Source organism: Suillus clintonianus (assembly GCF_016758775.1).
Source record: "Suillus clintonianus strain FC179 chromosome Unknown DEU56scaffold_81, whole genome shotgun sequence".
Taxonomy (NCBI): domain Eukaryota; kingdom Fungi; phylum Basidiomycota; class Agaricomycetes; order Boletales; family Suillaceae; genus Suillus; species Suillus clintonianus.
Genome location: NW_024539305.1, coordinates 45,599 through 71,172, shown reverse-complemented (window position 1 = coordinate 71,172; position 25,574 = coordinate 45,599). Strand labels below are relative to the sequence as shown.

Sequence of the window (25,574 nt, the reverse complement as noted above, 5' to 3'; positions counted from 1 at the left end):
CACCGGAACCTTGCAGTGCACTACAAATAGCATAGATGGCTAAATATAACATTTCATCCTGAGATCCAAGCTGTGTATCGAATTGTATCACTAGCTACCATGGCACTGACCGCCGCAGTGGAGGATCGCATGGTTAAGAGGCGAGTTGAGTGGGTACCAGTACTTACATGCGCCTATGATTAACGTCTGTTGTTGGTTTGTTTAAAATTCACGCCAGGATGCCACGAATGTATTCTCATTCGTGTCCACTCTGTACACACTGATTGGCATGAGAGTATCAGATTTGCCGGTGAAATTTTCGTTACTGGAGCACAATATGAGCAACCTCTCAGGGCTTGCTTGTCTTCAACAAATCAAGTGGCGAGCGCGATCGCAAAATATCATACACGTAATGGTTTACAATACTTCTCTGCATATCTGTATTACAATTTAGAGCTGAGCGATCACAACGTTCGCAGCGGTGGAAGTGATATTCGCAGGCTGATCTTCTACCGTGATGAACTCGACCGTCCCGTCTTGGGCCACGATGACGTAGCGCTAAAGAAAATTCAGTACAGCACGGACTCTTGAGCAACAGAATGAGATAACCTTGGATCTAGGTGAGCCAAGAAGGCCAGAAGCGTCGAAGAGGAGTCCCACGCCAGAGGTAAACTCCCCTTTATCATCCGCAATGAAACGGACGCCTAATCCATATCACAGTGCGATGAAGAGATGATCCTGTGGTATGAATAAATATAAACTCCTACCTGTACCCTGTGGTGCAAGCTTTTCTTTCCAAGCCCTGGAAATAGGTTGGCTGAGTATATGCGCTCGGATACACATATATGCGCTCACTTTACCACGAAGGCATCATTTACAGCAACGACATAGATGTTTTGCACGCCCTTGGCTTTGAACTTGTCATAGTCTGCGATGTACTGCGGGACCTGGGAGCTGCACGGCGGTGTGAACGCCCCGGGAACGCCGAGCTGTTATTGCACATAACATGAGCCCCTGGCACAAAATTGGCATGGGACCACGTACAATGATATTCTTCCCAGAGAGATCGAGCGTAATGGCGTGCTCGGGATCTTCTTCCTTTACGGGCTTCTGGGGGATCGGCTCGCCTGCCTCGATCTGGGCAGCGCTGAGCATCGTGGCAGCGGCAGAGTGCGCGGCCTGTGCAACATTGGTAATAATGGAAGCCATGGCGGTTTGCGCAGATGAGTTATATGTAGGTGATTGAGGAACGATAAGGACTCAGGAAATGTTGGAGTTGAACTTGACGCGATGACATATTCAAATTGGGGCGTGACGTCACATCAAGTCTAAGCACGTGACAAACCAAGGATGTAGTGAATTTGTAAAAGATATCACCAGCGCACTTTCATTCGGAATTGTCGCAACCTTGCCGAGGTTAGGAGAGATGCCCATGGACATGATGGAGAAATTCACTGATCACCACAGTACGTAACAACGTAGTTACTTACACCCTTGATATCAAAGCGCGCAGTGGGATTTGACTGGATGTTAGCACTGCGCCTTGGTCATAGTAACTAGGCTGGGCAATCAAAACGTGATGTTGGTTGAAGGCCCGTGCGGAATCGCAGAAAATGATAGAGGTATATAAATGCAGATGTCGGTATACGAGACTATACTTTGTACCGACGACCTGTCTTTGTAAAGAAAGTTTGGAGGATATACACCTGAAGGCTAAAACATCATTCAGCTGTAGTCGAATTACGCAGTGGGTTACACTTACACGGCCATGCCCACAATGCCTAAACTCTCTAGAACCATATACCAAAACAGGCGACTAAATTGCTCGTGAGTAACCGAGTCGCAAAAGGTGAGAATATCCACCAACTTTTGTGTCGACCTGACCAAGGAGAACCCTCTGTTCTCTCGTGTATGGAAACTTGGGAAGCAAGGTCGGCATGCATGATGATCACTTGAGACAATAGCTGAACATACTATTTTTGAGTACGCTTGATGTTCAAAAGCAGCGAGTTCAACCGGAATGTGCTCTCCTCCAGTGCACTGGTGTGATCCGCCACCTGTCCAGGCTTAGCAGGTGCTTCCCTGCGAGGCTCGCTCTCCACCATGATGTCGAAGTCAACTAACTTCACCGTGAGAGTCGACATATCATTCTCGAAGCAGAACGAGTACTCTCCGACGGTGTTGGCAGTCAAAACGTAGTCGCCTTGCCTTTCGCTTTTGCCGTCAATTATGACCTTCTCATTTGGATCCTTGACGTCGAAGTCTATGTCGAACGATCCTCCAGATTGAACCTAGTTTGTGGGACAATGAGTATATGAGCTGGCACAATACTGCTTAACGTACTGCAAAGTAAAACTTCAAGCGGGACGTTAGCATGACTCAACAAACATGAGCACGTCGTGCTCACCCCAATCTTTTCCCCTGCTTTGTCTGCATCAACATAGAAACATAAACGCTCATTTGCTGCAATGGCAGTAGTCAACGCCGAGCTTCTTGCTGAAGGAAGAAGTGATAGGAAGAGAAAGCAGTTATACAGAACAAGTAAGAGAATCATTGTTGGAAAGCATGTATTAGTTGCGCCTGCTGGCAGTGCTTGGTGGTGACCTTGCCGCTGTGCCGGTGTCGAATTACGGACTCCGCGAACTCCGAGGTATTAGAGGATGATAGCAATATTGCCCGTGCATTGCACTGTGTTTTGACCTTGACATATCGTTTTGTCTTGCTCATCTATAGTACTGACAGTGACCACGCTGCTGAGACCTGCCCTCCTGGTGTGTACCGTCAAGTCAAGATTATCATTAATATTGCAATAATCTGACCCATTCGCTGGCATCGGCGAATTGAATTCACTGACAAATATTCATAGAATCAAAATGCGTTGCGAAGTCGATGGCTCTCATTACTGCCTCAAAGTGTCCTCGAGTGACCCTCCTAAAAGTCCAGTAACACTCCAATTCCAGCGCGACAAATACACACAGGACGCTATGACTACATGCTCCGATGCTTCCGCTGTATCTACAGCGATGCGACACTCCACCATAGGTTCTGCTCCTCCTAGTTCAGGAAATGACACCCTCTTTCAGTATCCACGAGCTGAAAGTTTTTTTCGATCCATATCAATGTCATCTACTCCTTTGCGCCGCTATGGGATGTCGTCTTCTTCGCTCGACTTCCAACAACTATCTCGCGTGTATTCTGCACCTTACACTGAATCCTGGGTGGAGCAACAGTTGTCCTCTTCGCCGAGTCCCCTTCCAAAGGTCCCGCCTCTACCCCGCTGCGGCCTGTCACCTTCTTCTTCTCTTAATGCTGAAGGAACGCCATTTGATCGACATTTCAACTTGTCACAATCGTGGCACAGCTCCGATCCGGATATGTCTCCCATAGCTAGAAGGATGTCTGACGACAATGCACCTGTGTCTCCACATGAAGGCGGACACTCATCACATCGGTTTTCTGGAGGATCTTGTGTCCCAACTCCGTGGTCACTGATGGAGAAGCTTCCTTCTTTACTTTTCCCCGGTCCTCATACATTCTCTCCAGGCTTCACTTCAAGTCCTGTCATGCATTCTAGCGAACGGTCTTGGTCTCCTGTCTCCTCTCTCTCTGCGCTCACCCCCCTTTCGTCTCCCGAGCGTCCCCTTAGTGACAATGTTTCTGGTGATTGGTCTGGCGCTTCTCCAATGCGCTCGCCCGTTTGTGGAGAGAACTCAACTACCGATCGACATTCGAAAGACAACTATGAACTAGATTCTACTTCCCGGGGCTCACCTCGCACTGCCAGCCATGTGGTTTCCTTGCGAAGTCCCAAGCATCCCCCTCCGGATGACCACGATGAGAAAAAACCTTCACGCCGGTCAAAACGCGCACGTACCTCTGGTGGCCCCACTGTTGTCGGTCTTACTTCTCAGACTCAGGAGCCCCATTCTTTAGGCATACCATCACAGCGTTGCCTTCCCTCAGAAGTTTCTCGCCACTCAGATTTTCCTTTATTCTACCGACGTTATCCTATAAGCTCGTATCTGCAACTTGATGCCGAGGAGTACGTCGTTTCTTGCCTGCTACTTGATGCTCACAGTGTGCAGAGCTCCCCTTTTCAATCACTTCAAACATCCTGGCGGTATCTATAACCCTCCCCGCGATCCACGAGATCTTTATACTCCCCGCTTTGTCAAAGGCAAAGGTAGGTCCAAGATAGGGCTGTGTCCCATCTGCATCGAAAGCCCTTTGCGCGGTGGACGGGGACAAAAAATATGGTTATCAACAAAATTCTCTGCATTCAAGTGGTCACTTACTTTTCCCTCACAACCTATACAATCATGTTAACGTATTGTTTTCAGGGCAATTTCGCAGTCTCTCTTTCATGATGTCATTTATCTTTTTTCCAGCTATCATATGCAGTTTGCGCACGGTATGAGACGTCCAAATGGCTGTTCGCCCACTTATGTTTTTCTTCAATTTTTAGGAGTCTCAGCGACGACAGGATACCCATTCTCACCTCCAGTGTCATACAGGACAAGTAGTCGCCGCCAGCCACTCAAACTTGAGCGATCGGAGATTCTTGAAGGAAGGTGTCATAAATGCAAGAAGTGGGTTCCCGTCGAAAGTATCAAAGATTGCGAGGTGAAGGTATGAAATCAGTCCGATCTCTCTCATGACATTCCTGATTATTGCTGTCAGGTCAAGGAACTGTTCTGGTAGGGCACATGCAAGGCACGGCACGGCGAGCAATGGACTCACTTCTACTTCTAGGTGGAAACATGCTGCATCCTGCCACCAAGGGTCTCAGGTACCAGGGGACGATGACTTCTTTGAACAAGACGATGTTTCCCGTCGCTTAGAAGAACTCGGACTCTGAAGCATCTCTTTTCTCTTCTTGTGCTGTAATATGGACTGTGCTGGACTTTCAACTGTATGTATATCGCGTATCGCTATGTGGACATCGAACATGCATGCTGTATTTTGTCATGGCTTGTAGTTACCTTACAGTACGGACAAGCTAATCTGAATGTATTTTTGGCCACTACCACTGTGATATCGTCTTTTGGTTTGGCGGCTCCGAGACGTGTTGGCGCGACAATATACTCGTTGTCGTTGCAATTTGTGCAACAAGAACTTCCACATGAACTTGTGTTCGCGTTCTCGCACGTGACTTTGATTGCTTTCGCGTTGAGTACTAGTGAAAGCCTGCGCGTCCCTTCGTACGCACGACACACCTTGACTTGATTTGCTGGGTTGAACGTTGCATCACGGCAGTCGTAGCCAAGGACTTTGCATCCTTCATTAGCCCAAATTCCTCAAACGCGTCTGGCAGTGACATTTAACATCCCTTCGCTTGAGTTTGGTGCTCATGGTCGATACCGTACTCTATTGAAACATCAGGCATTGAGGAACTGCCATGTCCAAATCGACCTCCGAGGTTGATGCACTTTATGCAGAAATTCACTGTCGAATGATCGAGAATGGAGAGTGGGATCGGTGGGTATTTTTTCGATGCAATTCCCGGCTGCTGAACATTTTACAACATAGAATATTGCATCTGATGTCCTCTAAGTTGTCTGAAAGCGGATGGACAGATGATCTTCTGCACCGTGCCAAAGGTATGTTTGCCTGTCCTGTTGTTGTTGTAATCCCAAAATCAACACGTAACCAAATAGAAAACAGTAGAACCATGGATCCGCTTTCCCTTCAGACGATCCTGCGGGAATTGTTATCACATGCGCAAAGTGCTGATTTCCATTCGATCATTCGCCATCGTCACTGACTCCTTCCATCATCCCCTAGCAAGCGTGCCTCTTTCCGTGAAACGGGAAATCACGACTGTTATCAAGCAGTTTGTAAAGGAGCAATTCGAGAAGTAGCCAATACACCTCCCATGACACCTTCTACTTATCTCATGCGAACGCTTTCATGTAACTTGCCCATAATTATATGCCAGGGGAGCTAAACGAAATGACTTTGACTATTCGAAAGCTAGGCTCCCCGGCATTTTCCTGCGGTAACCGTGATTGGATTACTTCTGCGGGAAGCATCACCGCCGTTATCAAATCGATATACCACGATGTCAACATCTTCTAGCGTCTCAGCATTGCAACTGAGTGCTATGCGAACAGATAGCTCCGCACTAACAACTTCGCTTTGGAAAGAGTCAGGAAGAACAGGCGATGGAACCTAAAGTACTCACAGGACTCATCATGCATCATGATGTGCTAGCGAATGTTTTCATTCTTCAGTATTTTGATGTTCACAGCTCCCTGCACGGCTACCTATAGCTTCTTAACAGACCTCGTCATCAATGTTCTTACCAGATTCTCGAGCTATCATTACTTGCAATGAGTTGGGTTATCTATGAAAACCCAGCAGAACTCCCATGAACCCCTGTCCCTGCAATTCAACGGACCTTCTGCCTTTCGATGATCACGGTGCTCAATCACATCTGGGCGCCTAGTACCCACCACTCCGTCCCATATTCAAGTGACAAGGATACACATGTAGAATATGCTTAGTGTCCTTACAGGGAAGCGGTATAGAGAATGGTCCGAAATTCACGCATCACCGCGGGGTTAAAAAAGTAATGCTCGCTCTCGCCAAATGACGGGTGAACGTTAACTGCCATTCTTTTGCAATCTGTTGCCGGACATTCAAGAGAATAAGTTATATGGCTCAGTTTTGAACGTATGTAGGTAAAGTATCCCACTCCTCTATGACCACTCGCAGATGTCGTCCTTCGAGGACACTCGCTTTTGTCGGGGCCATCTCAATTTTGAGCGCCTCAGTGGGTGATCGGATGGGGTGTCAAAAGCTGTGGGACGACAGCTTGGCTTGTCGCCGTTCAAGCTAGTGACATTAATGCGCATGTATTCGAGTTGGAGTCAACAATAAGCCTGTTCGAGACACTAGAGTCCCACTGCTCAGATGTACGTCTCGCTGGAGTCCGGAAATACGGCTAGCCGATCGAGGAAAAGGCAGGGTAATAGGCGGAGAACAACAGCCCAACCTGCAGAAGCAGAGGTGTGGCGTCAGCCAAGCTTAGCGCTCTCTATTATAAATCCTTCTTGTTTCTGATACGGTTAAATTAGTGTCACCGTAATGTACGCTCTATCAGCAAAAGAAGGCGCACGTACTGGTTTCTCAAATAGAAGGCGGTGATTAAGCAACTGCTGTAGGGAATCCGTGCAGGATCACATTAGCTACATTAACGCTGTACATATAGCGAGGAAGATAGCATTGAGAGAGCTGAGCGCTGAGCTATGCCAAAGTGTGCTAGCGCCTCATTGGTGCTCTGCGCATTTAGTCTGAATCAGAAAAGGAGAGTGTGGGACACGGAGCGTGACGCGTCGCGACACGGTCTCGTGATTTCTAATTCAGGAAGAACTGTGGAGGTCATTGCCGAAATGCCGGCTGACATAAGCATCCACAAACCGAACTTTCAATTGAATATACGCCACTTACAGGTTTCTCTGCCCCACATTCTTCGCATATATATAGGGCAGCTTGAGGACGACTATCACTTTGAGGTGCTAATTACCTTGCTCATCGTTCTTGACGTCGTCGAGATTAATATTTTCTCTGCAGGAGGTTATCATGGATTTCATGTTCGGTGGAAAGTACAGACTTGAAGAGGAAATCGCCATTGGAGGATGTGGTAACTCTCACTATCTCTGCTCATCCGCCGCTGGTCCCCCTGATTGCATATCATGTTCAAATAGGCTCAGTGTTTCTTGGAGTTCATACAATCGCAGGGAAGGAAGTCGCAATTAAATTAGAACCAGCTATCGCGCGCAACAGTCCCCTCAAGCAGGAATCCAAGGTCTACAAGACCCTCATGGGTGGCCCCGGCGTGCCATGGATCATGTGGTCGGGAAGGCACGGCGATTACAATGTTATGGTGATCGATCTGTTGGGCCCATCCCTCGAAGACCTCTTCAAGATGTGCAATCGTCACTTCACAATAAAAACAGTGCTGCTGCTTGCGGATCAACTAGTGAGTTTTCTTTCTTATCTGTGGTATCGCCTCGAGTGCGGTGTATGCCCTATCTACTGTTGCGCGTCACGCATCTGCATTTTGTGGCCTAGAGCATCTTTTATGACGCCAAGCGGTGTCAGACTTTCCTTTTTTTAGCGGTTTTCTCTCAGCATGACTGACGCCTTCCCAACAACCCAGCTATCCCGTCTAGAGTTCATCCACTCGCGAGATTTTGTTCATCGCGACGTCAAACCTGCCAACTTCGTGATGGGGACAGACCGCGCAGAACATTTGGTCAATGTGATTGATTTTGGGCTCGCTAAGAAATTTCGAGACCCGAAAACAAGCGCCCATATCCCGTATCGACAGGACGACCATCATGGTGTGGGTACATCCCTCTTTGCATCTCTCAACGCGCATAACGGCATTGGTGAGTTATAGTCAGCTGTCAAAGCGGCCGTAGTTGACCTAATGACTTGGTAAAGAGTGCTCTCGGCGTGATGACCTAGAATCTCTTGCTTACATGCTGGTTTACTTTCTGCGGGGAACATTACCGTGGCGGAAAATCAAGGGTACTACAGTCGCTGAGACGTGGGATGGTATACGAGACAAGAAACTTGAGGCTTTATCAGTTCTCACCGTGGGTCTTCCTGTGGAGTTCGACATTTTCTTCAACTATGCAAGAGGGCTTGAGTTCGAGGACCTCCCGGATTACGTGGGACTACGAGATTTGTTCAGGGGGCTGGCGAAGAAACTGAAGATAGAGTACGATGAGGTGTACGATTGGACCCTACCCCCAAGGCGGACCACGAAGAGATTCTGTGAAGCGTGTAACGCGCGACGATGATGGGAACGAGGACGGGGGTGGTTCTATTCTAGCCGTGAGTACATTCCCACTTTATGAACTTGGTCAATCAGCATGTTCATTCATTTATTTGTTGATCAGACCTTCGAGCAGACCACGTGGCGGCACTCATGAACTGGCATGACGAAACCCTTCGATCGCATACAGCCGCTATTACGTTGTCCTCGTTTGTGAGGCACTTATGATGAACGTCGGCCTGATACTGGCCATCCTTTCTCGAAGTGGCCGACAGCGATTGTTCAGCGAGCTTAGGTTCGTCTTAATATGGTCTGGACGTTATCAGAACGTATCGTGCTGAACAGTCTCCTCACAGAATTTTCCATGCTGATGTTGCACGCGTTCATGTCTACTTCAAAATTGGATGCATAGCTCCAGGCTTCTGCACTGCGGAGTTGCATGGGTTATGTGGAGGTTTGTATTTGTATTTGAAGTTCCTCATTCCTTACGTTATTTGGTTTCTATGAGTGTCTCGTACTTTACTGCTTGCTGTCATCCCTGCTATGCCATGCTTGAGAATAACTGGAATAGTATGCCATGCCATTCGCCGCTTAGTGATTAGTTGTGTCGAAAATGTGCAAATTTTAAAGATAGGCACCGTGTCTGGTTGTAGTCTTGTAGCGAGACATCTTACATAAACACCTGACCTTTCAAACCATCAAAACGCACGAGAGTCCCGTGCAGTGAGCGAATGTCTTTATCATTCACAGTCGGAGAGCGCATCTTGTGCTATCATGGTCCCCTCGTCTACGAGGCTAAGATACTAAAAGCAGAGACGTGGGACGAAACCAACACCAAGCTCTCCACAGTCGGCCCCCATTTCTTCGTGCACTATAAGGGATGGAAGCAGACGTGCGTCGTCCTTTGTGCTTGGGCTATTTTGTTGCTCACCGCTGGCTAGGTGGGATGAATGGGTGCCTATCACACGACTGCTCAAGTTCAATGACACGAATGTACAGCTGCAGAAGGCATTGATGGCGCAGGCCAGCGCGGCTGCGTCTACCTCGGGGTCGTCCTCAAAAGGGAAGGCCCATAGCGGGGGTGTGATGAAGGACGGTAGCTCCTCGCGCGGAGGCGGGCTTGGGCGCAAGGATGGTAGAGGAACAAAAAGAGGGAGAGAGGAGGTAGGTTTGCTTCTTATACAAATTTGCCTCTTGTTGTATTCTTTGTATTGGTGCTGACACCATTTTATAAAAGGACGATAGCAGCAAGAAGCCAGAGATGAAACTCAATGTCCCAGAGGTGTTGAAAGTACTGCTTGTGGATGACTGGGAGGCGATCACAAAGAACAGTCAGGTAGGATCGTGTTGCTGTTGCGCATCAGTTGTATATTGATGACCTGAAAGCTGGTAACCGTACCACGAAGCCCAACAGTCGTTGAGATCCTTCAGGAGTTCAAAGATTATGTGATAGGGCTCGGGAAAAGCACAACGTCAGCTCATCTATCGAAAACACTCAATATTTTTGCTGACCTATGCGCCATCCTATCTTCCAGCCTTCGCGAGCCTGAACTTGTCCTCCCAACCATAATTTCAGGACTGCAAGTCTATTTTGACCGCTCACTCGGTGCAAACCTTCTCTACCGCTTTGAGCGTCCACAATATGCCGAGATCCGCAAGCAGTACGTCACGGGTCCCAAGGTGCAGGTCGGCCAAGAGAAAGATATGAGTGCCATATACGGAGCAGAACACCTGCTTAGGATGCTCGGTGCGATCTTATATACATGAAGTATTCATCGTCAACTGATGAGTTGTTCGGCTTAGTGAGTCTACCGCAGATGGTCGCCAGTTCTACGATGGACGCGGAGAGCGTCGGACTAGTGAGGGATTATGTCAACGAGCTGCTGACGTGCGTTATTCCACCCTTCTGTTGTAATTATTCGCTGAGATCTGGCGAAGATTTATGGTGAATGACCGCAGCCGGCTGTTTTTGACAGAGTACGAAAGTTCAAGTTTGCAGTATCAAAATATCTCTCGATCATAATTCATTGACGTTGTTCCTGTGTACATACCATTACTCACGATCTTAATCGCCTACGTTAGCTTTCGATCCGAACTTATGCAACCATGAGGTGTACGCTGGTCCACTGTATCAGTTCGACAAGAGGAATACAAGAACTCGACGCCGACGTCGAGCACGTCATTGGGCAGCTGATCGCCGCTGGGAAAGAGCATGGCTCTGCCCAACTTGTATCTTTCCTCTTAATTACACTGCGTCTCAGAGACTTGACGATGTACGCTACCACTTCTTATTTGCTTAGTTCAGTCACTGCCACCAGGCAAATAGCACCAGGGTCAATTTCTGCAGCCAGCCTGAGCTTTATCCAATGGAACACGCGTGCGCCTTTACCACATTTGCGGTTTCTCTTCGTCACTGCCAGCTCATCAGCCAATCGCTCGCACTAACGCGCACATGCGCGTCATTCTTGGCAGTCCCCTGTATCCCCCTAAATGCTATACCTCTATTCGAGTTCTATCCAGTATCTCCCCCCTTGTCTCACCCTCACGATGGATACTAAGTCTAGAGTCTTAGACGATAGCACATCCGTTACTAGCTCACCTCCCTCGTATGACGCAAGCTCTACGTCTGCCTTATCAGCAGATTCGGTCCAATGCAAACGATTTGCATTTCCCTTTTTACAAATCCAAGCAGAACGTCGTGCCACGGTTCTATCTCGCATCCGTGATCTTGTCCCCTCTTCACAATTGCACCCCTTCTACTATCGCGTCAATTGTCAACTTCTGCGCTGTTGCTCTCTCAGCATCAGGGTTCTCCAACTTCCTGCAACAACACAGTATCGAGGGATACACGGCGCCGTGTTGGGCGATTGTAAATAACTGGCAAGATGATGCCCTTTGGGCGTTTGATAAATTCATTTCCCAATATCTATATATCGGCTTGTCCGACTTGCGTCTTGCATGCATGACGGTAAACGACCACGTCCCAAGAGCGTGTTGATCAATTCATCATGTATCAGCCGAGGATATATCTTTGAGACACATGTTGGGTTGTCCGCGAGTTCTAGAAACGCCTGCGCATTAAACAGTAATTGTGCGCAGAATTAGTTGCCAGTGGTATGTGATCCATGTATTTTATTTTCCTCGCACTGACAAAAATTGCTGATTCCTGCAGGGCGTATATATATGGATATTGTGGTTTTATATGGGGGCGAAGGGGATATGGCGCGCTGCGTATTCTCTTGCTGAGGAAAACCTTCCGGTATATCCAGACGCGGTCCTTCTGATAGAGGCACACCGAGTATGCACCGAGGCTGCCTGACTGCGCGCCTCCAGCTCCTCTACGCGTAGAATTGAATTTTTCGTCGTGCAAGCTTGTACTTGATGTGTAGGTTTATTGTTCTGACTCATTCAAAGCTAACGCGTATGCTGGTTTCTATTATTCCTATGCAACAGCCCTTTGCTTGTTGGCTCATACGCAGATCTTACAGTTGCCCGGACATTGAGTCCGGTAAGATTTCCAAAGTAGCTTGGAAATAGTTAGCTGATTAGATGATGGACTAGCGAGTCTTTTCCCTTGAGCATTTTTTGTTCAATCACTTTCGCAGGATGCGCTCATAGTCCACTGTTATCCGTTCACATCTTTTGTGACGTTTCTCCTTGAACTGACTGTGTTGCTGTAGCGGCACCATATATGTAGATTTCGATGGCAGCCTACATGCGAAGCTGGAGATGAGGGTAAAAATGCCCTGCCAGGTCAGGTCGGTCAATCTATCCCTTCGATCCAGACATCCCCTCAGGGTGTTCCATCCGATCCAGCTGACCACGCTATGTTGTCGTGATGGAAGCAGACAATGCCAGCCCAACCTCGATGAGCTAACGGCACGGTGTTCGAATATGTATTCGGCCAGTTTCTACCAAGCAGGAAAAAGAGGAAAGCCGTGCCAGCAAGGAAATCACTCAAGCTAATCCCACATTCATGGATGGTCTCGTTTCATTGTGATCATAGGCTGATGTTTCTCTGGTGAGTAGATCGGCAGTTCATTTGTGTCCGTACGAACTTGATCCTGGATGAACTCCGTCATTCAGGACGAGCCGCCAAGAGTTCTACAGCGGTGCTGACAAACACCTTGTGAAGCGAGTGGATTTCATGAGCTCAACGTGGCCGGATATGATGTAGCGCAGCAACGACGAACCCGAAATATGATTGCAGGCACTACAACACATATGTGAAACTTTGAAAGTAAACATCGCCAGACCAAACGCCCTGAATACTATCATCACACAATTCAGCCCTTTGGATACCTATGCTACCAATTTGCCACCGCTCTTTGAGGAGGTCAGTGGGCCGCAGAATGATGCAGTACGCATAAAAACCATTACTTTCCTTCTAACTTCCTCTTATAGACGGGGGTCATTTCCATACCCTATCAACCATATTTTCGTGGAATGCCCGCACAATTGTAGGTTGATTTTAAATCACATCCCCCTGCAGTGATCCTAACTTGTTCGCAACTTCATTGAAGGGGCGTAGCGCTACCTGGCAGTGCAGTAGGATAAGTGGACACTATGGGTTGAATGCAAAAAGCATTTGGTTATGAACTTCGGCGAAGCCAGCAACAGAGACCCAGAGGGGTTCGGCAGACTTGACTTGACTTACCTCAGATCATTCATAAATTGAAATATCATCGACAGCGCAACACTTCTCAAGAATACAATTGAAGTATTCCGGGAAATCATAAATGTTTTTAGTGCGTGTCCCTTCTTTCAGCACCCAAGATTCACTTTACGCAGTGATTCGTCGCGTACATTTTTGATCCGAGTTCCTCGAGCTGTAGCAGTCGCTTTATATGGCGATAAAGTTAAACCCGGACGATCGACTTGGCCAACACAATCATGGATGTGGAAACTTGATCAATACCCCGAGCGAGCGACAGGAGCAACGCCCCATTGGGCCCGTGCGCATGATGGATCCTTTAGGAGCGACATATAAGACGGTCCTCAATTACTAAAGCCAAAGAACCACCGCTGTTGTTGCACTCATCATCGCACTAAGTCTACCCCAAATATGGCCCTCACACAATTTATTTACGATCCATTCACTGAATTTGATCGTCTTTTCGACGATGCATTTAGTTCACGCTTCCGCCCGGACCGCCCCGACTCCGACGAGTCTCGCCCCACGACAATCCGCCCAAAGTGCGTGCTGCCTCCACGGGAACGATAGTCTGCACTCACATCTTTCAATACATAGGATGGACCTCATTGCGAAACCAGATAACCAGGTTGTGGCGAGGTTCGAACTCCCCGGTATGAATCAGCAGAACGTCAAGGTTGAAGTGCACAATGACCGCCTGACCATCTCGGGCGAGAAGAAAAGCGAGGCTGGCGAGGGTCAGTTTGCAGTGCGTGAGCGCTCTTATGGAAGCTTTGCTCGAACCCTGCAGCTCCCGGAAGGAACTAAGGTACGATCACACAAGATGATGGGTGGGCTCGTCACTGATGTGACACGCTTGTCGCAACCTAGCCTGAACAAGTCCAGGCGCGTATGCAGGATGGCATCCTGGAGGTCACCTTCCCGAAGGCACCTCCGGAGCAGGAGACGAAAGCAATCACTATCGAGGCACCCACCGAGTCTACCAAGCAGACAGGTACGAAGAAATGAATCCAATTGAGTCTGGAGATCTAGTCATGTAATTTTAGCTTTCTCTACATGGTTCCGTGTTTATTCTGTCGCTTTCAATATATATCTGTATCGTTAGTAGTTTCTTACTTTCTTACAAGTAGGAACGAATGTGTACGTAGTAATGCGCAACTTATTGACCTGGCTTAGCTTATTTTCTCACGGGGAGCAGAACTTGAAATCGTGGATTGTTGTCTGAAGACACTTGAACGCAGAGATGGAGCTAGGAACGAACTTTGCTGCAAAGCTCGAGCCATTCCTTCTCATCTCAAAGTCAGCAAAGGGCGCAGCAGCGGCCAAACTGATTCAGGACGCCACATCAGCCCAAGGTGTATTTGTCTTTGCGGAGCTCCTTGAGCTTCCCAATATTCAGGAGGTATGTCATGTTGTTTGTATCTCTGGTTGATACTCCTTATATGTATTCCGCGAACAGCTGGCAAGCAACGAGCAGCATGCTCCTTTCTTCTCCCTGCTTCAGGTATTCTCGTATCGGACATACAAAGATTACCTTGGTCTGTAGATCATCATCTCATACTCGGTCAGTGCTGACTGTCAAACAGCAAGCAAGGACTCGCTGCCTCAACTAAACCAAACTCAAATAATAAAGCTCAAGCACCTGTCCATCGTATCGCTTGCCGCCAACAGACGCGTATGTTCAGGTATATCTCAGCAGTTAATAACCTAACACCCTTACAGATCCTCCCATACTCTCTCCTCCTTCAAGAGCTGCAAATGCCCACCATCCGCGACCTGGAGGATCTCATAATTGATGCAATATATCTTGACATCCTTCGCGGGAAGCTCGATCAGAAGGAGCAGCAGCTCGAGATCGAGTACACGATGGGACGAGACCTCGAGCCTGGAAAAGCAGAGGCAGTGCTTGCAGCGCTGAAGACATGGTGTGTTGTGTTTTCTTCCAGCTCCTCTTGTCCCGACTAATCATGATGTTTTTAGGGCCTCGACGACAGCTTCAGTCCTTTCCGCATTAGACGATAAGCTCGCGCAGATCGCTTCTTACAGTGTAGCTGTTGCTGCTGATAACGAAGAACACGATAGAGCGTATAATGCTACACTCAAAGACGTGTCCAAGGACACGAAAAAGCGAGGGCCGTTGACAGCTGGTGGGAATATCGTGCGAGGTGGCGTCGATTTAACAGACGCGATGGATGTAGACGAAGAGCCGAGAATGAAAGGACGAAAGTGAGTTCTGTTTTCTTCGAATGCGAGTTCACCCTCGCCTGCTACCAGTCAGCCTATTATATGCTTTGCTGAGGACTGGCGGATATTTCACAGGGGCATGCCGGCGGAGGCAATATTAAAGCAACAAAGAAAGCGCAACCGATTTTGATTCTAGGTCTAGATATATGCACTGTGCAGTGTATATCTCAGCTGCATCATTCACGATTCACACTGTAACATTAATTCATACGTGCCGCACATTAAACTTATCTGACTGACGCGGCCGGTGAAACCAAACACGTTAGGTATGGGCGTACATGATTGGACGAGGGTGTGGCAAATCAGGTGTAAATAATCGAGCATCAACCACAAGTTTTATAAGTAAGCAACTTGATTTCCCGTCGACACACCTCTTCCCATTTCTGCCATTATCATCCTGGACAGTCCTAGGAGTTCTCATAGTGGTTGACCGGGCCCTGCTGCTCGCTCGCCATATCTCCACAGCACTGAGCTTCCGTTGACCCCAGAATTCCGGACAATCGCGCCCCAGATGTCGGAAGCCATGCGGTCCTGGACTGTATGGTTAGATTCAGTCGTGCGTCGGGACCCTGGGGAATGAGATCTGAGGTATGCCAACAGGTTCGCAAGGCGCCGGGAGAGGCTGGCGAGCTTTATTCTGGAGAGCCTCATAAGGGCAAACCCACTGCTCGTACAGGTTTGTCGAAGAGTAAGTAAAGTGACGTGCAGCCGCATGACGTATGGCAATTGACGCGCGACTTCCAGAAGAAAACGGAAATGGACTGTGGTTCTTTCCTTCCACTGAAAACTGAGATTCTAAGAGCCTGCCCCCGTACGTGTGGTGAAGATGAAATGATGCCAGGGGCTCATTAGGCTTTCAGGCCTGGTCACTGCCGTACATTGATGCACCAGCGCATGCTTGAGGGAGTGCGGGAGTTAGCATTGCGGGTTTGCGTTTGGTGCAGTATGCATACCTGGAGGGCATTGCCCGCTGTTCTTTGTGCACCGGATTAATTTTTGTAAGCAGCACCCATCGATGCGATATCGCCTCGACAACGTCCTTGACTCGCGAGGGCACAAATTTTGCCTAAGGCGGACTTGAGGCGGACGAGAATCTTCTGTTGATGAGCAATAAACAGGCGTGAGAACCTCTTATGTCAGCAGATGTAAAGTCCTTAAAAACTGCAGTCGGTTGTTTCAACCCTATGCTATTTTTTGTCCCCAACTTCTTGGTCGACGGCCTCTGATAGGTGAGATTTTATAACTTTTGCCGACTTTTTACTGTGATGATTGTATTGCTGTGCACCAGACCGAGTGTCCGCACGTTGGAGATAATTACCCTGGCCCTCTATTTACGCTTGAGGGTCCTGATCTACCATTCTTTTTAATCAATCATATGTGTTGAATCACAGCTGACAATATTCCACCACAGGTATCCAGAACATGCTATGATGGGATGTTTGCGACTTTCTGTATCATATTCTACTTCCCTCGTTGTATGGAGACCAATCTCACTACCGTAGGCTATACCAGCTCAAGTTAATATCATTATCATCGCACAATCAGATCAAGTTGTGTTGATACGCATGTTGATGGATTTCGCCCTTGTAAGCTGATCGTATCCTGTGACTGCATGAGTTGCCTGAGCAGGAACTGAGTCAGTGGGGACACACCGAATTTGCTCAGACTGACGCCACGTCCACTGTTCTTAATTCCTGTCCAGGCCAACGCTGGGTCGAGCGAATCGCATCTTGAAGTATGGGAGTCAGTATGGTATACCAGTGATTTTGACTAGGAATCCGCACCTGTTGAGAAAAATTGTTCCAGCTTGCACCTGGTCTGCTAGGTTGTTGAAGTCATCCGACGACTTGGTCCAAATAGAAGCGGTAAGACCGTATTTCGAGTCATTCATGAGTTCAATCGCTTCAGCATCAGATGAGACCTGCTAAAGCTTATTGCCAATTCTCACAAACAAGACCGATTAAAATCACCTTCTGGATGCCAATGACAGGCCCGAATGTTTCTTCCTGCATCAAAATTAGACAAGGCTTTCAACCATAGAAGGAGGATCGACCTTCATGATGTCCATTGCTGTTGTCGGAAATTCAGGAAAGTATCAAAAGACATAAATACATCACAGAACTTACTGTGATTCACATCGACCAGGACTTGGGGCGCAACAAATGTAGTGCCGCTGTAAATGCTGAATATCCATTTCTGTCGCACAAACGTTGACTCACGGTTCTGCCTTTGGATACAGGTTTTCGTGTATCAGTGCTTTTGCGCCCATTTGCACTACAATATAATTAGCCAAGGCGCATAAGCACTGCAATTTGTGGAACTGATAGCACTTGCCTGCACTAGAAACCTGCTTACGAATTTGCTCTGCACTAGCGATGCTAATCACAGGGCCAAGGGTAGTTCCCTTGTTCGTAGGATCACCCAAAACGAGTTTCTGGACTTGCGTTGCAATTACATCAATGCATTCTACAAGAGTCGCGGCTTGCCTTGGCTTCCTCGACATATTCATCCACGAAGTTGTCATACACGGACTCATGAACGTAAATCCGCTGTTCAGCTCAGGCAAGTAATACTTCGATGTTGAAAGCAATCTTTCTTACCTCGACTGCACAGCAACTCTGCCCGGCGTTGTACATTGCACCTGCGTACGTCGGTAAGAAAGCAGCATGGTTGTACAATTTATTGACTTACCATCGACTAGCTGTGTCACTGCATCTTTCAGGTCCGCATCTGCACGAACATACGCGGAGTCCTTGCCTCCGAGCTGGACTTTGATTAAGCGACTCAGTACTTCCAACGGCGGTTAAATACGGCACCTCCAAACCAACGCCCTTGAATCCATCAGCAGCGACGGCTGCCATTTCAATCGCTTTGCCTCCTGCCACACTGCCTGTGAACACGACAAAATCAACTAACTTATGCTGTACGATATATTGAGTAAGGGGCGGCGAGAGATGCACGACTTGTATGAGATCGGCCGGAAACCCAGCGTCATTCAAGGCTTCCTTGAATCGTAATGCTGTGAGAGGTGTTTGGGGAGAAGGCTTCAAAACGATGGCATTTCCGGCGATGAGTGCAGGAAGTACTGAATTGATCATGACAAGATACGGATAGCTGGAACAGATGAGTCTTGAGTATCTTCAAAATTGAACGATACTCACTTCCATGGGGCGATGACGAAAATGACACCGAGTGGAACTCGCTTAATTGAGCGACTGAAGCCAGGTTGATCGTCTGAAAAGGTCACGTCTGAGAGACACGATTCAGCAATGTCGAGCATATATGTTGCGCGTTGTAGAAATCCTTTAAACTCCCCCCAACACTGATCAACGGGCCTATGTGTATGCCCCGAATCAGTATATTCGCAGTATTTACGCGTCAAGATATGCACCTGCCCATCTGATGGCATAGCTCTTCAGCGAGGTTATGATGTCCAAGGAGACCATGGTCATATGTTGCTGGTGCTTCTCGACTAGCAAGAGCAGAAAATTTCTCCTAGAGGGCGTTTAATGTGGTTCTGCAAGCACCGAGAGGACACGGACAATGAATTTGCGACCTTTCGCGATACGGTCAGCTAGCGTTGTCTTGATCCACTCTTTTTGAGACTGTGCTGCACTTTCCAGAGTGCGGTCTAGATCCTTGGAAGCGGGATATGTTTCTACATGGTATGTCTGACCATTGTGAGGTGAGACAGTTGTCTGAACGTGGAGATCGAATGAGCTGGACATGGCAGATGATAATGCTCAGGTCAGGCGCCGGCGGACGACTGTTCTGAAATCTTCTTGACTAGGCAATTTCCCGAGCTAAACAGATCTAGAATTCACTCGAGTGTATTAATATACATGATCCGGGGCAGGCCTAGGGTTTTCCGTAATTTTCTTCGTAATTTAAATATTTCACCCGATTCAATCATATTTATTCATGGTATACAATGTAGTCCCCTGTCCTCTGCCATCCACGCGCACACGCTCAAAAAGTGTTTCGTACTCTGCTTCACGATGCACAAGATAAAGTTTGAGTCGGGGATCACTCCTTTTCTAGTATATATCATATTATATGCTTTTGATACGCTTCCATACTTCTTCTCGTCATTTTTACTATTATGTAATTACAGAATTATAATATTTCCCCCATCCTCATTATGTAAGCGATGACGGATGCACGGCGCGTCCTTGGTGAAATATCTCATTTTTTGTCAGGATCATATCTAAATTCGCTATGTCGGTGCTGGCTTCCGGCTCCACTAGGAAGTTGATAAGGGTCACGTGGCTATGAGGTCAGTCCTATAAGACGTAGCTCAAAATCATTTGCTCAACTTTGGAATCACCCAATTGTAACATGGCCAGCACCATCTCCGCAGATGTCGTGCCTCAAACTGCGTCTCACAAATCGCTTACCATCGCCATGCCTGACGATACCTTGAAGCGTAGCGTCCAGGATCCAATCCTCTTCGAGTGCGCTTGGGAGGTTGCTAATAAAGTTGGAGGCATATATACAGTGATCAAGACCAAGGTCCCCGTGACTGTGCAGACGTACGGTGATCGTTACACCCTCATTGGTCCCCTCATTTACAAGACAGCTCCTATGGAGGTTGAAACCCAGGAGCCCACTGATCCTGCTTTAGTCGCAACACTCCAATCCATGAGAGCACAGGGTGTGAAATGTCTTTATGGCCGATGGCTCATAGAGGGTGCTCCCCGTGTCCTACTCTTCGATACGGGAAGCCAATATCACCGTATTGACGAGTGGAAGGCCGATCTTTGGAATCTTGCAGGCATTCCATCTCCCCCCAATGACCATGAGACAAACGAGGCCATCGTCTTCGGCTATCTTGTGGCATGGTTTCTCGGCGAGGTACGCGCTGAATCTGCCTCAACTGATTCCTTCTTTGCTTACCAACGCTCAGTATGTTGCCCACAAAGCTCATACAGCTGTAGTAGCCCACTTCCACGAATGGCAGGCGGGACTCGCCATCCCACTCGCTCGAAAACGCCACATTGATGTCACTACCGTTTTTACCACACACGCAACCCTTCTCGGTCGCTATCTCTGTGCTGGAAGCGTCGACTTCTACAATAACCTTGCCTACTTTGATGTTGACCATGAAGCTGGCAAGCGTGGCATATACCATCGCTACTGTATCGAACGTGCCGCTACACATTGCGCGGACGTGTTTACGACAGTCAGCGGAATTACTGCATGGGAGAGTGAGCATCTCTTGAAGAGAAAGCCGGATGGAGTCCTTCCAAATGGCTTGAACGTAGTCAAGTTCCAGGCTATGCATGAGTTCCAGAATCTTCATGCGACTTCCAAGGAAAAAATCAACGAGTTCGTTCGTGGGCATTTCTATGGTCACTACGATTTCGATCTCGAAAACACCATTTATGTACGCCGTGCACGCTCTGCTGGATATTCTCCAACTAATCACGCACCACCAGATGTTCACAGCTGGTCGGTATGAGTACCGTAATAAGGGCGTCGATATGTTCATCGAGTCCCTTGCTCGTCTCAATCACCGCCTCCAGCAGAGTAAGAGTAGGACCACAGTCGTCGCGTTCATCATCATGCCTGCTGCTACCAATAGTTATACTATTGAGGCCCTCAAGGGTCAGGCAGCCATGAAGCAGCTGCGCGATACCGTTACCGAGGTACAGGCCCGTGTCGGCGCACGACTGTTCGAGCACGCTGCACGGTTTCACGGCGAGGGTCGCACAGAGGTCGCACCTGAGGACCTTCTAAGCGCAGAGGACCATGTCCTATTGAAACGTCGCATTTTCGCACTCAAGCGACACACTCTTCCCCCGATCGTTACGCACAATATGGCAGACGATGCGAATGACCCGATCCTCAATCAGCTACGTCGCGTACGTCTCTTCAACACACCAGGAGACCGTGTCAAGGTCATCTTTCACCCCGAATTTTTGAACTCAAATAACCCAATCCTGGGTCTCGACTATGAGGAATTTGTACGAGGCTGCCATCTGGGTGTATTTCCGAGTTACTACGAACCGTGGGGGTATACTCCCGCGGAGTGCACCGTGGTACGTCGTATATTCATTGTCTTGTGGGATTCCGGCTCATTCGAGTAGATGGGTATCCCTAGTGTCACGACAAACCTCTCCGGATTTGGGTGCTTCATGGAGGATTCGATCCATAATCCCTCTGATGAGGGTATCTACATTATTGACCGACGCACCACCTCCATCGATGACAGCGTCAACGCGCTCGCGGACTCGATGTTTGACTTTGTGAAGAAAACACGACGCCAGCGGATCAACCAGCGAAACCGCGTCGAACGACTCTCACCACTTTTAGATTGGAAGAACCTGGGTCTTGAGTACGAGAAGGCCCGGATGCTTGCGCTTCGGAGGGCCTACCCTGACGCATTCATTGGCGCTGACGAGGACAACGGGGAAGACGTGGAGTGGGGCTTTGGAGAATTCCCAGTTTCTGTCCAAGCTAGTCCAAGACTGAGAATTTCAGGACTCATGACACCAGGCGATATTGGAACACTTACAGAGGATGTGGGTATCCTTTTTCTAAGATGAGTTGAGATATGCTGATTGCGCCGTAGATGCAACGCTTGGAGACCAGTGATTACAGGGGGCACTGGCCGCGTACTGGGGAAGATGAAGAGGATGAATACCCTTTGTAAGCGTTCTCCCGCCTATTGGTATTTTACTCATATGTTCCTGCGCCCAGCCCTCTCGTCATGAAAGTGCGCTCGCGCGCCTCATCTGTGATGTCTGGTGCAAGCACGCCCGGCGGTGGGGCATTCAAGAGCCTCAGCGAGCACGATCTCCAAAAGGCGGACGCTGCGCTCAGCCAAGTGAACGGAGTATCTGCCACCTCTCTGATTGCGTAGGTGGCGCATCACTGGCTGAGTGTACGATACAAATCTAGGCTCTACGATGCCGAACGACTCAAGCTTGGTTGATTGCTTGGTGCTTCCGAAGCCTTCATATCAAGAATGCATGCATGCTCTAATTTTCTCTAGATACCTTATGTCTGCCCTGGTTTTTGACTTCCAGAAATATGGTTACATGCTCACGCCTGTCTGTGGTCATCATCTTCATATCATGATGCATGTTCAATTATCTTCCCATTGGTATTCATATCTGCTTTTACGTCTTTTGTTTCCATGTACACCCTAACCAAAACGCTACATATCCAGTAGCACACATGCGCATTATGGACTATACGTTTATGTACCCAAAACTCCTTGATTTCAATCAAGTCCCAGAACTTGCATTTATTGTGGATGCAATGTTGCATGATGAAGAGATATCAATATTTCAACGGCGTTTGGAGGGAACAAACTCTGCTCGTGTACATAAAGCTACTCTTGGTCATTTATGTAATAAGAACATTGTATGATCGTCGCAAATTCAACTCGGACGAGTTCTCGCTTGCTCACCGTCATGTCACCCATTCCTTTGATACCGTTGATTATCGCTACTCTGCTCAGTGTGCATGGATTGCGTTCGCGGTCACTCTCTTTCTCCGGTGCGGTGACCGCCTTCGTAGTTGGCTTCAGCATTCTTGCAGTGCCTGTGCGTACCATTGGGATCACTCTCATCGTGTTCTACTTGATCGGGTCCAGAGCCACCAAGTGTAAGTGTTAAATCCAATGAACCATACTACCGTCATGTCTCTTAACCACTAACTTCAGACGGCAAGAAGCGAAAAGCTCAGCTTGAAGATGACTATCAAGACGCTGGCTACCGATCTGGCGCACAAGTTCTCTGCAACTCATTCACCGCGTTTCTTGCGAGTGGAATATGGTGTCTTGCCTTTGCGCCTGACACTTTCCCATGGAGTCTAGTTAACTCTTACATTGATTCAGGCTCGGTATTGGTTAATATTGTGCCTTACCAAGATGGTCAATGGTGCCCAATGGACGCAACAGTATCAAGTGGATGGAGTCGCGCACTGATGTTTGTGTCACTTGGGTAAGCTCCGCCCTTCTATGTGACGCATGTTGTTCCTTGGCCTATAAATACTGTTCCACCAGCCACTTTGCCTGCTGCCTGGGAGATACTCTCGCATCAGAGCTCGGTATCCTCTCTTCCCGCCCGCCAATCCTTATCACGACGCTAAAAACTGTTCCACCCGGTACAAACGGCGGCGTCTCACTCGGTGGGACGCTTGCCAGCTTATTTGGCGGTTTTTCCATGGGTGTAACAATGTTCATTTCACTCATTGTAGAGAATGCACACTGCAGAAGCAGTTGGTCGACTATTCTCCCGTCACTCGTATTCTGGGGTAGTGTAGCAGGTGTTTGCGGAAGCTTGGTAAGATTTCACTAGTGTTACAACCGTGACCGTGCCGTATATTGATGCACATCACTAGCTGGATTCGTTCCTCGGAGCTACCCTACAGCGCACACGCTACTCAGTCGACAAAAAGCTCATTCTTACTGGTCATTCCGTGCTACCTGATCGCGGGCGGAGAGATACTGTGAAAGTTATCAGTGGACTCAATTTATTGACAAACAATCAGGCAATCTAATATCATTCTCCCCTGTCTTACTGCTAACTGTCCCACAGGTCAACTTGCTGTCATCGATAGGGACTGCGCTCGTTGTTGCAAGATTTGCCTCAACGTCAGAGACATGAACACCCCCTGCTTCATTTGTAAACACTATCTAATCATAGATGCATACCCTACCGTGTAATTTCCCTCTTGACAGGAAGCTACTAAGATTATTCGAGTCAGCCTTCTGTATGCAGCGACATTGGCTCTAAGATGTGACTGGCCGCACTTTGCATTCTCGGACATGCCAAGCACCTCAGTTTCCTCGCCTCGAAGACCACTTTGATATTGTTTGAACATACAGGTGAATATGCCAAGCCAGAAGATAACCCGGTCGGGGAATGGGGTGTTGTGATGAGGTGATCAGAGACCTAAAATCTGCAGTATAGGCTGCAGGAACAGATCGCGACGTAGTAAAGTAAGATTCGTGATTATGTATGAGCTAAGATGATAACTCATACCACCAAGTACTACCAGTCTTCGAGAGATCCACTAGTAAAGTTGTTCTCTGCGAACACAATGCAGGTACTGGCATGCAAGTGAATATCAATACACCACTTAGACTGCGCTGCAAAGTCATAACTATCACATACACACGTTCGTAAACCTGGCAAAGAATATGGAGAGGAGGGATTGTGTTTGAAGTTTGAAGCCGCATCATTGTGGCCCACAAATGACTTGAAAACTTAATTGAAGTGCTTGGAAGAAAACCTTGAACACCTCGACCCCAGTGGGCGAGTACCAGCGACGCATTTGTCTGACCTCTCCGAAGTGAGAGCGACACACATGTGTGAAGAGTTGATGCCCAATAACTTTGCGACACATGTGTCTGAATAGCAAAACTTCAAACCGCCATGAGCGAGTGACACGTGTGCGTCTATAACACGGCAAAACCCCACGGGCGAGTGACAAGCCGCATGCGTCTGTATTGCACAAAAGAAGACTTTGGCAAAGAGCGAACTAGTGACGTGCATAATGCATGACGTATTGAGGTCCACGTAGATGGAGTTACCGCACGGCACTAGTCCATTACTTTGATGCGCGCTAGCGGCCTGCAGGAAGATGGGCGGTTCACGGTAAGACGTGCAGCTGCCAAACCTGGCATCTTCCTTGAGAATATCTTGTACGCTGAATAGGATGTAGCATTAGTATGCGTGAATTTTGCTTCATGACACATAGATAAACGTGTCACTACCTGGTGCCATGAAAAGTCGCTATCAGATGCACTTTGTTCACGAAGTTGAGAGGATATGGCTGTTCGGGCTAGCTCCGGAGGGCGAAGTCTAAGAACTGCTGCAGCGAGATGCCATCTAGTGATTGAGCTCAGTGCTCATGAGTCTCATTCCTCGCTCCTTAGATTGAGTCTGCGACCGA

The 25,574-nt window shown here is 48.2% G+C and overlaps 13 protein-coding genes across 13 annotated transcripts; 9 read left to right on the top strand and 4 right to left on the bottom strand.

Moving 5' to 3' along the window:
- Nucleotides 1–305: 305 nt before the first annotated feature.
- On the bottom strand, nt 306–1,366 carry DEU56DRAFT_823173 (Redoxin-domain-containing protein). Its single transcript, XM_041354189.1, has 5 exons — nt 1,024–1,366; nt 835–968; nt 747–781; nt 589–683; nt 306–537 (listed from the first exon to the last, which is right to left on the bottom strand). The coding sequence occupies exons 1-5, from the start codon at nt 1,186–1,188 to the stop codon at nt 430–432; spliced, it is 537 nt and encodes a 178-aa protein (XP_041204855.1). The 5' UTR covers nt 1,189–1,366; the 3' UTR covers nt 306–429.
- Nucleotides 1,367–2,545, bottom strand: DEU56DRAFT_823169 (emp24/gp25L/p24 family/GOLD-domain-containing protein). Its single transcript, XM_041354188.1, has 6 exons — nt 2,387–2,545; nt 2,323–2,334; nt 1,954–2,270; nt 1,847–1,897; nt 1,742–1,795; nt 1,367–1,692 (listed from the first exon to the last, which is right to left on the bottom strand). Exons 1-6 carry the CDS (start codon nt 2,531–2,533, stop codon nt 1,632–1,634), a joined length of 642 nt encoding a protein of 213 aa, XP_041204854.1. The 5' UTR covers nt 2,534–2,545; the 3' UTR covers nt 1,367–1,631.
- Nucleotides 2,546–2,711: 166 nt separating this feature from the next.
- On the top strand, nt 2,712–4,546 carry DEU56DRAFT_557785 (uncharacterized protein). Its single transcript, XM_041346799.1, has 3 exons — nt 2,712–2,750; nt 2,846–4,021; nt 4,065–4,546. The coding sequence occupies exons 2-3, from the start codon at nt 2,853–2,855 to the stop codon at nt 4,303–4,305; spliced, it is 1,410 nt and encodes a 469-aa protein (XP_041204853.1). The 5' UTR covers nt 2,712–2,750; nt 2,846–2,852; the 3' UTR covers nt 4,306–4,546.
- DEU56DRAFT_823160 (uncharacterized protein) lies at nt 4,209–5,137 on the top strand. Its single transcript, XM_041354187.1, has 5 exons — nt 4,209–4,265; nt 4,320–4,390; nt 4,445–4,608; nt 4,660–4,676; nt 4,732–5,137. Exons 2-5 carry the CDS (start codon nt 4,375–4,377, stop codon nt 4,835–4,837), a joined length of 303 nt encoding a protein of 100 aa, XP_041204852.1. The 5' UTR covers nt 4,209–4,265; nt 4,320–4,374; the 3' UTR covers nt 4,838–5,137.
- On the top strand, nt 5,138–6,316 carry DEU56DRAFT_823155 (uncharacterized protein). The gene is made up of 4 exons (XM_041354186.1): nt 5,138–5,457; nt 5,509–5,579; nt 5,637–5,705; nt 5,764–6,316. Exons 1-4 carry the CDS (start codon nt 5,378–5,380, stop codon nt 5,838–5,840), a joined length of 297 nt encoding a protein of 98 aa, XP_041204851.1. The 5' UTR covers nt 5,138–5,377; the 3' UTR covers nt 5,841–6,316.
- Nucleotides 6,317–7,401: 1,085 nt separating this feature from the next.
- DEU56DRAFT_557704 (kinase-like domain-containing protein) lies at nt 7,402–8,631 on the top strand. The gene is made up of 5 exons (XM_041346798.1): nt 7,402–7,496; nt 7,555–7,624; nt 7,689–7,963; nt 8,144–8,375; nt 8,433–8,631. The coding sequence occupies exons 2-5, from the start codon at nt 7,564–7,566 to the stop codon at nt 8,444–8,446; spliced, it is 582 nt and encodes a 193-aa protein (XP_041204850.1). The 5' UTR covers nt 7,402–7,496; nt 7,555–7,563; the 3' UTR covers nt 8,447–8,631.
- Nucleotides 8,632–9,451: 820 nt separating this feature from the next.
- DEU56DRAFT_823148 (MRG-domain-containing protein) lies at nt 9,452–11,125 on the top strand. Its single transcript, XM_041354185.1, has 7 exons — nt 9,452–9,659; nt 9,709–9,931; nt 10,005–10,103; nt 10,154–10,239; nt 10,303–10,514; nt 10,571–10,655; nt 10,706–11,125. The coding sequence occupies exons 1-7, from the start codon at nt 9,499–9,501 to the stop codon at nt 10,788–10,790; spliced, it is 951 nt and encodes a 316-aa protein (XP_041204849.1). The 5' UTR covers nt 9,452–9,498; the 3' UTR covers nt 10,791–11,125.
- A 2,391-nt stretch (nt 11,126–13,516) lies between these two features.
- DEU56DRAFT_823142 (HSP20-like chaperone) lies at nt 13,517–14,606 on the top strand. Its single transcript, XM_041354184.1, has 3 exons — nt 13,517–13,963; nt 14,019–14,229; nt 14,292–14,606. The coding sequence occupies exons 1-3, from the start codon at nt 13,833–13,835 to the stop codon at nt 14,427–14,429; spliced, it is 480 nt and encodes a 159-aa protein (XP_041204848.1). The 5' UTR covers nt 13,517–13,832; the 3' UTR covers nt 14,430–14,606.
- Nucleotides 14,607–14,628: 22 nt separating this feature from the next.
- DEU56DRAFT_973967 (uncharacterized protein) lies at nt 14,629–15,795 on the top strand (the record flags this gene model as incomplete). The annotated part of the gene is made up of 6 exons (XM_041359531.1): nt 14,629–14,823; nt 14,881–14,959; nt 15,008–15,096; nt 15,144–15,346; nt 15,402–15,647; nt 15,696–15,795. The coding sequence occupies exons 1-6, from the start codon at nt 14,665–14,667 to the stop codon at nt 15,793–15,795; spliced, it is 876 nt and encodes a 291-aa protein (XP_041204847.1). The 5' UTR covers nt 14,629–14,664.
- A 1,043-nt stretch (nt 15,796–16,838) lies between these two features.
- DEU56DRAFT_823127 (Aldehyde/histidinol dehydrogenase) lies at nt 16,839–19,486 on the bottom strand. Its single transcript, XM_041354183.1, has 16 exons — nt 19,208–19,486; nt 19,057–19,160; nt 18,827–19,000; nt 18,482–18,779; nt 18,357–18,429; nt 18,266–18,306; nt 18,152–18,214; nt 18,000–18,099; nt 17,885–17,939; nt 17,792–17,838; nt 17,719–17,735; nt 17,636–17,671; nt 17,450–17,586; nt 17,318–17,394; nt 17,079–17,267; nt 16,839–16,896 (listed from the first exon to the last, which is right to left on the bottom strand). Exons 1-15 carry the CDS (start codon nt 19,391–19,393, stop codon nt 17,212–17,214), a joined length of 1,464 nt encoding a protein of 487 aa, XP_041204846.1. The 5' UTR covers nt 19,394–19,486; the 3' UTR covers nt 16,839–16,896; nt 17,079–17,211.
- A 498-nt stretch (nt 19,487–19,984) lies between these two features.
- On the top strand, nt 19,985–23,016 carry DEU56DRAFT_823115 (glycogen synthase). Its single transcript, XM_041354182.1, has 6 exons — nt 19,985–20,519; nt 20,572–21,051; nt 21,104–21,706; nt 21,755–22,189; nt 22,240–22,316; nt 22,368–23,016. Exons 1-6 carry the CDS (start codon nt 20,004–20,006, stop codon nt 22,528–22,530), a joined length of 2,274 nt encoding a protein of 757 aa, XP_041204845.1. The 5' UTR covers nt 19,985–20,003; the 3' UTR covers nt 22,531–23,016.
- Nucleotides 23,017–23,030: 14 nt separating this feature from the next.
- Nucleotides 23,031–24,428, top strand: DEU56DRAFT_823112 (integral membrane protein DUF92-domain-containing protein). Its single transcript, XM_041354181.1, has 5 exons — nt 23,031–23,279; nt 23,338–23,617; nt 23,680–23,959; nt 24,018–24,167; nt 24,215–24,428. The coding sequence occupies exons 1-5, from the start codon at nt 23,039–23,041 to the stop codon at nt 24,281–24,283; spliced, it is 1,020 nt and encodes a 339-aa protein (XP_041204844.1). The 5' UTR covers nt 23,031–23,038; the 3' UTR covers nt 24,284–24,428.
- A 417-nt stretch (nt 24,429–24,845) lies between these two features.
- Nucleotides 24,846–25,410, bottom strand: DEU56DRAFT_557244 (uncharacterized protein). Its single transcript, XM_041346797.1, has 2 exons — nt 25,396–25,410; nt 24,846–25,328 (listed from the first exon to the last, which is right to left on the bottom strand). Exon 2 carries the CDS (start codon nt 25,172–25,174, stop codon nt 24,887–24,889), a length of 288 nt encoding a protein of 95 aa, XP_041204843.1. The 5' UTR covers nt 25,175–25,328; nt 25,396–25,410; the 3' UTR covers nt 24,846–24,886.
- Between the last annotated feature and the right edge of the window lie 164 nt (nt 25,411–25,574).